The sequence below is a fragment of the Halyomorpha halys genome, unplaced genomic scaffold, assembly GCF_000696795.3.
Source record: "Halyomorpha halys isolate HHAL.00 unplaced genomic scaffold, Hhal_1.1 Scaffold622.1, whole genome shotgun sequence".
NCBI classification, from domain to species: domain Eukaryota; kingdom Metazoa; phylum Arthropoda; class Insecta; order Hemiptera; family Pentatomidae; genus Halyomorpha; species Halyomorpha halys.
In genome coordinates this window covers 173,507-184,218 of record NW_027106831.1, presented here as the reverse complement: position 1 = coordinate 184,218, position 10,712 = coordinate 173,507, and the positions used below count along the sequence as shown (strand labels likewise).

Sequence of the window (10,712 nt, the reverse complement as noted above, 5' to 3'; positions counted from 1 at the left end):
GACCTGAAACTCAGGTCGAAACGTCGGCATAAAATAAATAAATATGGTTTTGTTTATTTATGTTGTTCTTTGCTGACTGCATCCCACGACAAACTTCTTCAATCAAAAAGCTAGTAATTCCAAAAAACAAATATATATTATAAATTTCATTTTACTTCATGTTGGCGAAACCAAAAAAATCGATAAAAGCTTCATGCCAACAATAAAAAAAATTTTTTTTTGATATATTTACATAACATTCGCCTTGAACAAAATTACATCTATCATAAATAGATATTCAATTTCTCTTACATCATACCAGGTATTACACTTATAAAAATAATTTTTTTCCTTTAAGATTGACAAACTCCAGCTCTTTATCACCTTTTATCCATGAGCATCATGACTCAACACTTTTTTTCCGCTAATTGACCATATGAGATATAAAATGGATAATAGATAGTCAGGAAATCAGTCCTTAGTTTTTTATTATACAATTTAATGTTTCAACCCAAACATGCTCAGGTTGAAATGTTGGCTTGTCAAATAAAAATAATACTGACCAAATCCCTCGTATTATATTTCAATTGATTGAATTTTATTCCTCATCTGTTCTTGATTTCCCTAAAAATTTTTAATACACATGTTTTATATCATGCTGACTTTTATTTTAATTATTTTTGGTTCATAAAGTGAAAATTGTGATTAGAAAGAGAAAATTATTTCATCTAAATACAAAAGAAAAATTAAGTTTTGATGGGTTAGTTTAATTTTGTTTGATATCAACAATTTTAATTAACTATAATTTTTAACAGAAACATTTTATTTTCTACTCTAAGTAAAATTAATTTGATAGCAGTTTATTTTAGAAACCTTATTAAACCAATTCTGTAAAATCCTTATAAAATTTTTATTTTAAATAAGATATACTTTTATATTCATTCATAAATCAACTTGAATAAAAATAAGAAAGATCGTGGAAATTGATCATTATGAAAACACTTAATGAACTATGCAATGGGCCAGCATGTACAATATTCAATATAATTTATTAGTGAATAACCATGATTTAACCAAAATAAAAACTTGGCATTTTAATGATTATTTATTAAGTAGTGAGATTTTTACTATCATTTAATTTTAATTTATCATAAATTCATTTTACTCGTAAGAAAAACTTGTTAAATCATTTAATATAAGAATGCAATACAAACCTTCTAAAATTAAGGTTTTATGCTCTGTATACCTTATACCATTATCACCCTGGCTGTTAACATCTGATTCTGCCTTTGTTTTTTTTACTCCTTTTTCAAAACCTGAAATAAAAGAAAGAAAAAAAAATTTAATCTAACCAATTATAAACAAAACATATTGTGCATAATGGGTGTGGAGTGGCAGAAAATTAATTCAGTGTTATTAGTCCTTAATAAAACAAAATGATGCTTTTTTAAGCACCAGTTTTTATCAGCCATAATAAGACAAAAAAACTTTTCAAACATATGCCTTGTAAAAAGAAGGCACTATATTAAAATTGTTATGATTTAAAAAAAAAGTATGATGAAAAATAAATATCCATATTTATAAATGCATGCAGAATTTTATTAGGAATATCTAATCAAAATTTTACCTCTTAATATAACTATTATAAGTCAAGTTTGAAAATAATTAACATGATAAAAATTCTATTTATATCATAAGCAGACACTGACTTGATTCATTACACATTAACACCAGCAACACAATAAGAATGAGGAACATAATTTAAACTAAAACGTTGGTAGTAGTAGTAGTGGAAATGGTTGTTACAGTGGTGAAAGTAGTATCAGATAGAGCTGGTAAATAAGAACAATTTCACCAAACAGACAGTGAATATATATTAATATTTTTTTAAAACTACTAGTAAGCCAAGAAAGGGTTTTGGATTCAGTATAAGGTGAAGATTTGTTGTTTTTTTACCAACAATTATGCAAGGTGATGGAATTAGTATTTACATTCAATGACCAGATATTTGAAGGGACAGTTTCTCATTTCATGGAGAATGTAAGAGGATTTCTCAGCCAACCCTAGTCGATGACTGATATAACAATAGATAAAATTTCTCCCATAACTGAACTCAAAACCAGTCCAAGCAGTAAGAAGTCCACTGCCTTATTAGGTTATACCACTTCTGTTATTATCACTGCTATCAATATTAATAAAGGCAAATATGAGTACAATATTTATGGTCCCATCCACAAGTTAATAGTTTTAATATTTTTTGTAATTCTTCATTTATGCGGCATCCTAGAGATACTGATCTACAATGCCCACAACACCTTTTTCTTTATAGATCATTTGTGGTGTAAAATGGGAATAAAAATTAGAAGTCACCAAATTAAGATTAAAAACAAGAATAAGCTTAAACAAAGTACTTTTGAAGAACGATATTACATGGGAAAGAAGTGAAAATATCACCAGTCCAACTCCTATTTCAGAATTTTCAGAGATAAAAAAGGAACTTTACTACTAAAATAATTTAATACAAAAATTTGTAGATATGTAGAAACCAACTTGGCCTGTTAACAGCTGGTTTATTCGATTTGTTTGTTCCTACCTCTGCTGATATGTAATCTTCATATTATAATTTTTTTTTTTCGATCTTAGAAGCAGTATTTCATTTCTGAAATCATATCCTTGGTTCAGAATGCACCCATGTCCTGTGAAGAATTGCAATACCCTTTAGTCAGGGAGAACCCGTTTAGCTTCCAACCGTGAATATATTTTCTTAAGGTGTCCTTTCTGAGCATTTACCCAGAGTTGATCCTACTCCACAATGGTGCCCTCCTTTACTAAATTTCAAAGAGACCCCGAAAGCTAATAGATATGTGTGTGAGAAGCAGGTACTCTTGGGGTCAGAATGGGTAAATGCCTTGAAACTAAATATAAACTACGCACCCCTGCGTGGGGTCCTAGGAGCCAGTGGACAGCAAGAAGTTGGGTCCCTCCGTCGCAAATATGGCAGAGTCTGAAACACCAGCCCATGTGCTGGGAAAATGCCACAACAACTCCCTCCTTACAGCATGCCAGCACCACAGGGTCAAAGAAGAATTGATGAAGTTCCTGGAAAAAAAAGAACTCACCTGTTTTAATGAGGTTTATTGTGTGGACACCGATGGATCCATAAGAAACACTGATATTGTGGCATTCTCTAAAACAGGAGGCATGGCTCTCGTCTTGGATCCGACAATGAGATTTGAAAATAATGAACTTGATCAGGTGGGTAGAGTGAAAAGGGAAAAAAAAGGAAATATATGAGCGTCCCTTTCCATTAGGAAAAATTCTGCGAGACCTTCGGAGAGAGAGAGTTCGCCGTGAGAGGCCTCTGGTTTGGATCTCGTGGAACAATATCGGATAAAACTAGGAGCTTCTTAGAAGTCCTAGGTGTTAGCATTGGGGATATAGCGATCTTGGTGGAAAATATTATTTTGGACTCCCTGGGGATCATACATCATTGTATGATTGTATGATTGACCTGCATGGGAAGTAGCCTTGAGATTATTCACTCTATTTTAATTTATGTATTCCCTTAACTTATTTATTAAATTATTTCTTTTTAACTTATATATTCATTGAAGTATTTCTTTTAACTGAATTTTTTCTTTTTTCCTAGATTTGTATATATATAATTTTTTTTTATTTAAGTGTTTCTCAGCATAAACTGATCAACTGCGATGACTATTATATGTCCTTGGTTTGACTCCACATTGCTGTCTGATGATACATTTGTTTAACAGATTGAACATGGATAGCAGATTACTGGAAATGGGAGGTCTGAGAGAGTGAGATAGGGAGAATAGAATTATCAAGTTAATGAAATGGAATTGTTAAAGGTAATGATGGAATTGCTAAATGGATAAAGAAAGAAAAGAGAAGTAAAATGAATGAAATAAAATTGTAGTTAGTATTGATTGTGAGGGAAAAAGAGGAAAATGAGAAAAAGATAAAAAGAAAGGGAAAAAAGAAAAAAAAAAATTATTTTTATAACATGCGAATATATATATATTGTGTAGATGTCCGATCATGGATTGATTGGTATGCTGTGTAATATAGCAACCTAATGTAATTGGGCAGTATGGCTGAATAAAGCATTTCTTTCTCTTCCAGTTACTTGGATCTTTCCCAATGCTCCCTCCGAGATTTTTAATCTCTGGACCCAATTTCTTAAAATCATACTCAATATTCTCTTCATGCAGAATGTTGAGAAGTACTCCTCCTCCTGCTAAAATCTGGACTGGACTCGTGAGCAACAGTCCTATGGACATTAGTTGAGTAATAAGTTTAACAAGGGAGGAGTAACATTGAACCTTCAATCAAGTTACTATACCAATTGGGAATATCCTGATTATATGCATATTTATGGGTATATCCTTGTATATTTATGATTGCATGGTGAGCCCGAACTGTTATACCTTTAAGGAGGGTATACTAAGTTTTGCTAGCACCCATTCTTTTGATCCATTATATGTATATTTACTATGTAATATACAAAATCATTAATGGTTTCTTTTATATTATATGTAAAAGATAAGTGTATAGTAAATCAAGAAGATGATTTGTGGGGAGTTAAGGACAACAAAATTAATAAAAGCTAATCTGGATTATCTCTCTAGGAAGTCTGGTGAGTCAATTCTTTTAAAATTTTTTGAGGTTTTTTTCACATAAACCTGTTTATTTTATCTGATTTTTATGTTTTTATTTTAAGTCTATTTATAATATCTGTGTAATGTGTGTTTAAGTGTTTAGTGTCAGTTTTATAGTTTACTGTGTTTTGTATGTTTTTTGTTATGTATATAGCTTCTAGATATCTTCTGTTTTTTGTATTTTTTGCTGTATCTATTATTTTTGTGTTTTCAAAGTTGAATTCGTGGTTCAGCACACTGGACATGAGATAAGGTCCAAAGAGATAGTAAAAAATGTAGAAAGATAGCTGTGCCACAGAGAAGTGAAGATGCACAAATGGAGGACATGATTTCCCATATGAAATCATGAGGTGACTTTTATTGTATAAAATAAAATATATAAAGTAGAAGATTGGTGTTATGTAGTTTTTATTATTGTTATAGGTTTTTATAGTGCATGAATATGGGACAGTGGTCCCGAAACGTTGTACAATCGTTAATGAGTAAATAAATAATAATTTATTGAAAATGATGGAAGTAAATAAACCTCAAAAAATTTTAAAAGAATTAATAAAAGCTATTTATAAACTACCTATATATTAATATTACATAATACCTTGTATTTATTGATGACATTTAATAAATTGTTTTTCTGGTTTTTTGTTGTTATACTTGCCCACCACTCACCTGGACCATGTTCTCGGTTTTCTTTTATAGCTTGAGAGTAGCACGAGTTTAAATAATTGATAAATCTATACAATTTGTTAAAGTGTAAAAAAGCATATGAATAGTTTCAACATGACTACCTGCCTTTAATGAACGAAACCTTATTTATTTGTCAAGCTTCCAATTTAATGGACATTAGTATAGTATAGTAGTATGAACCTATATCTAGTTAAATAATTAGCTTTCCAATTATCATGTTTTGTAATTAATTAAACATTAAATAAAAACTACCAACTCAAAGATCATAAGAAAGTCTCTCCAACTCCTAGTCACTAGGCACTGAATAAGTTACAGGAAGAAGAATCATTATTTAAGCCTGTCAGACTGAAGATTAAAGAAAAACAATTAGAGTGGTACCAATGGGTAGTTTCACTACACGCCTGTATCACTCTATTTTAATAAATTTACTAAATGTATTATAAAGTACAGTTGTAAATAGCAATAAATAAAAAAATCCTCCAGTCTTTTAAAACTATTTTTAAGAGTATAGTTTGACCAAATGCCATGTGATGTAATATCTAATCTTAAAATCTGAAGTTACATGATTATGAGCTTTGTAGTCTGGACAATACCTGAATTGGCAAAATGTTAAACTGTTAGTTACTAACTAGAACTTGATGTACTAAGGCTTTGTTTGGATCTTCCAATAATAATCAAACTATAATTTAAAAGATAGCTATCATATAGGAAAATTATTGAATTATCACACATATTATAGTGTATACAGTAATAATATTTTTCATTTAAAAATAAATATCATTGCTTATGATAAATAATGGCATATATGACAAAAAAGTTTTTTGTCAAAGTTTATTTGCAACTGAACATATTCCTAAGCTAGTAAGGTAGACTGAGGTTACTTTCTTTATTAGAGTCATCCCAAAGCTAGTAGAGTTGTAATAAGTGTTTCCACTTGAAAGCTAAAGGAGGCACATCAATGGTAATATTATCACTGATCAATAAATATATTTCTGTTTACCAGATAAATATAAAAAAAAATAATTATCTGGTCTGTATGAACCTATATCTAGTTAAATTCCAATACAAAAAAATAACGAAGTATTCTACTTATGTCCTAATTTTATCATCTTATTTACTAACTAGAACTAATATTAATTTAAAAAATACAACTTAAACTTTTATATCCGTCCTAATGCATTGATGCATCTTGAAGATGTGAATTCCCAAAATCACAAACAATTTTTTCAGGGTTTCTAATGATTGGGATGCAAATGGTGTGGAAAATCAAAAAACCTAAAGAATAAAATAGAATTAGAATTCAATTTCATGTAAGAATATGTCACATTTAAGTGTCTTCCACTTGCCAAGAGAATAAATGGTTGCATTATGGTAATGCTTCAATATATAAATTACTCCATTATGATGATGGATTTTTGAAGGAAATTGAATTCTAAAATGATTTAACTTTTTAAATAAATATTTTTTAATTTTCTGATAAGTTAACACACAATTGTCCAAAAATGTAAAACAATTGTTGGTGGTTTTGGGGGGATTTATGACTTCAGGATACAACGGATTAAAAAAGTGCTTTACTATGACAATCTATAAAAAAAAAAATTATTCTATTCCAATGGAAATACTCGAGTGAAGTATGCTAGAGAAGGATAGAAAATTAATAATGCCCTCTAAAGTTAGATCATATGCCACTTTCATAGAGGTAGCTGAAATAGCTGTTCACATACACACACACACTCACAAACCATTTTGTGATACTTAATTATTTGGACTCAGGAGACCTTAAAACATGTATTTCTGTTGGAAATTCAAATTTAAAACTTTCCTGATTGTAATCTTTCCTCTTTATATATACTTCATAAATATGTAAATAAAAATAATACTCTGCATCTGTAGGTTAATTTTTTAAATCATTACAAAAATGAGCTCACTCAAAGAAATAATAATATTTTAGAGAGACTATTACTACTTCAATTAGCTTCTAAATTGTATAAGAAAAATATTAGACAGATTAACCAACTTTACTGCCACAAAACTTCATAAAACATTAAACCCTGCAAACCAAAAAAAAGGTTAAGAGTAACTTTTAAGAAATTTCTACTGTAAAAAAAACAACAACGTATTAAATACAGAAGTATTCCGAATCAAACCAAGAGAGAACACTATAAGTTCAATGTTTAAGATGTAATTAGAAGGCTTAAAACACTCTGAATGTGATGAGAACCAAGCAGTATTTGTGAAGTATAGATTAAGAAAATGGTAAAGAGATTTCAGGAAATACTGCTTCCACATAAGAATATTTATTTAGTATATTACCAAAATTACCAGGCAATAATGATTATAAACTCAGCTTTCAAAATCACGTCAGATTGCTGACTTTGGTAGAAAATGAAGTGAGATTTTATCAACCTGATACAAAATTTAGCAAATCAACAACAGATAAAATAATTAGGCAGGGGCAAATCTTGGAGAAATCAAGATTCAATATTTATACTCACCACCTCTTTCTTCTAAGATTTAATACGGTAGTATTACAAGAGAAGAGCTATTAAGGCAATGAAAGAACTAAACATCCTCTGAAGCTTGAGCATTGGTCAAGGTTATAGCATTAGGTATACGATACTGTGTGTATTAACATATGTGAAGAGCAAAATATGAAAAAAGTTGACTCCAGATACAAGTGTGTAGCTAATAAAAACTGAAAAATTTGTAGTGGGTTCATAATCCTTTCAGAGACTGATGGAATTATTGCCACCTCTTATAGATTGTATGGGCTTTAACCCAAAATTTATCTTATTGCAATCTAGATGAGAAAAGGTTTAAAGTTAGAATGGTTTCTACTTCTTAATTGTGAGCCAATCTAATTCACATTTATCGTTCCTATATACAAGATAAAACAACAATAATTTCTTTAAACCTTTTCCTGAAATAACAAAAATATTTTAAATGGTAAAGGTGGGGTTGGTTGATGGTATTTTGTCTAGATGCAAATAACAAATATTTAAGACCTGCTATATATTAGAATCTAGTGCAAGCACAGCTCATACTTGTGAGGATAGTTCACTGTATGTCAGTTGTCTACTGACTGCCGAGTAGAGAGGACGTGTGCAGAGTGTTTTAAAGTTTCTAAGTGTTTTTAAAGTGATAGTAGAGATATTTTTGAGAACAGGAGTGTGCCAAAACGTTGGTACAGAAGTGTTTTGTTGCTGTGTGAAATTTGAACAAATTCGACCGATCAGTTTTTACGGAATTAAGGAAAGAGGTGGTTTTCACCCCACGTGACCTTAAAAAAGTCATCATATCTAATTGTGCAGTAGACGATTGTAAAGAGCAGGAAAAGCTGAAAAAAACGAATACCTACACGACCCCATTCCGTGCACTGTACGGTAAGATATAGATTTTTAAATTTTAAAAGTTAAATTGTGTGTTGCAGTGAGGTGCCTGGAGTGGTTGGAGTGGTGTCGCGCCGTGCACCTTGCCCTAGAGGGGAAGGTCTAGAATCAAGGTGAACGTAAGAATTTCTTCCGGGGCCCATATCATGGCCGGAAATGAAGAAATAAGTAGGACAACCCCGGAGACTTTAACGGTGGGTGAAGAAAGAAGTGGGCCTTCGATGGTAAATCCGAACATTTTAACACTGGGTCAGGATGGAAAAGGGTCATCGATGGACTTGTTGGTGATTTTAACGCCCGAGAAAGAAAGTAGGTGGCCCTCCAAGGAGAATTTGGTAGTCGGGAAGGATGGAGATGGACCCTCAATGTCAGAATCGGACTTCCGAATGACAGATGCGAGTGTTGGGAGGCGAGTGAGCCCACAGAGCCCCAAGGAGAAGAGGAAAAAGAGGGCTAGAGTGGAAGAATCTCTCAGATGATAGTCTCTCTGAGAAAGCCAGGACCCTAGCTGATGGAATCAGGAAGTACCTGATTCACACTAAGATCAGCTTGAAGAATCAAGAATATATAAACCAAAAAAATCAATGAAATCAGGGACATCGTGGTTGGACTAGAGGCCAAATGGCACTCCGTCCCTGGTATAGTTAGGGAGGTGGTCCGGGAAGCCTTATACACCGACCAGCTCTACAGAATCATCACCGATAAGGTTGCAGAAATGGTGGCTCCACAGATTGTCAAGTCGATGGGGGAAGTCGTGCAGGGACGTGGGAGTGAGGTGTCTCCTACCTCTGAAAGGGTCAGCGAGACCAAACCGCGTAAGAAGACCAAGTGGCAAGAACCGAAAAGTAAACAGGAGCCACCAAAATGTCATGACGCTGCCCAGGCTCCAATGCTCCTGAAAGGGAGTGACAACCCCATATGCCGGGGCAGGAACATGACGGAGGACTCAAGCGAGGATGAAGAGGTGTATAGGGCGGTTCCGGGCCCAAGTGACCCTCAAGCGAAGCATGATGCCGGCAAGGAGGATTGGGTCCTGGTAAAGAGGAAGAAAGAGAAGGGGGAACAAAAAGAGGAGAGTGTCCCGCAGGTACCTAGGAAGGCAGAGGAGACTGCCACTTATGTGACAGTCAAAGGCAGCGCAGAAGGGTGGTCTCCGAGCAGGATCCACGAGCAGCTCCCGCCCCAAGAGGAACTGAAGCAGATAGGAGTCTCAGCCAAAATGGTGAGTCACCAATGGTAACGCGGTCCTGATAAGGACAGAGGGTGCAGACCAGGCAAAGAGACTCCTAGAATGGGACCGGGTGAAGCAGGGAGGACTCGAGGCGAAGCTGGCGATGGCGAGGAGGCCCCGCCTGGAAGTTAAAGGAGTGCCAAAGCACTGGGATGAGAAGATCCTGGTTAGGTACCTGTGGGATAAGAGTGGCCTTGGAAATGCCAGAGAGGAGGACAAGGTGGAATGGATGAGACCCTGCTTCTCCACTCCTGTTAGGGGTGGGCTATCGATGACGTGGGTGGTGGAAGTCCACCAGTCAGTGAGGCTAGCCCTGATGAACTTGTCCGCAGCCGACATGACGACAGGATGGTGGAGCATGAGAGGTTATAAGTAATCAGAGATTACCTCGACCCCCTGCTCTGCCTGCGGTGTCAGAAGTATGGACACCCTGCCAAGGCATGCACAGAGGACCTGGCGTGTAAGTGGTGTCTAGACATGGGGCATAAGATAAAAGAATGTCTGGCAAAGAAGAAGGGACTGACACCGCGCTGCAGAAACTGTAGCGAGGAAGGCAGAGAGGGGAAAGATCTCCAACATTGTGCGGGCACCAGGGAATGCCCGCTACATCTGGAGAAGATGGTCGTGCAGGCGAAAAGAACGCGCTATGCGTAGGCTACAGATCCTGTGAAGACGAGTGGTCGCGGACGAACTTAGGACTCTCGCCCGAAAGGTCAACATCATGGTAATCCAGGAACCATGTTGTCGCAA

At 34.2% G+C, this 10,712-nt stretch overlaps 1 protein-coding gene across 1 annotated transcript in view; it reads right to left on the bottom strand.

The window, feature by feature from the left end:
* Positions 1–10,712, bottom strand: part of pasha (partner of drosha) — a 119,097-nt gene that overhangs the window by 67,813 nt on the left and 40,572 nt on the right. Inside the window, exon 5 of the mRNA XM_067045129.1 lies at positions 1,194–1,295. Within this exon, the coding sequence (XP_066901230.1) occupies positions 1,194–1,295 (102 nt within the window). The remainder of the gene's footprint in view (positions 1–1,193; positions 1,296–10,712) is intronic.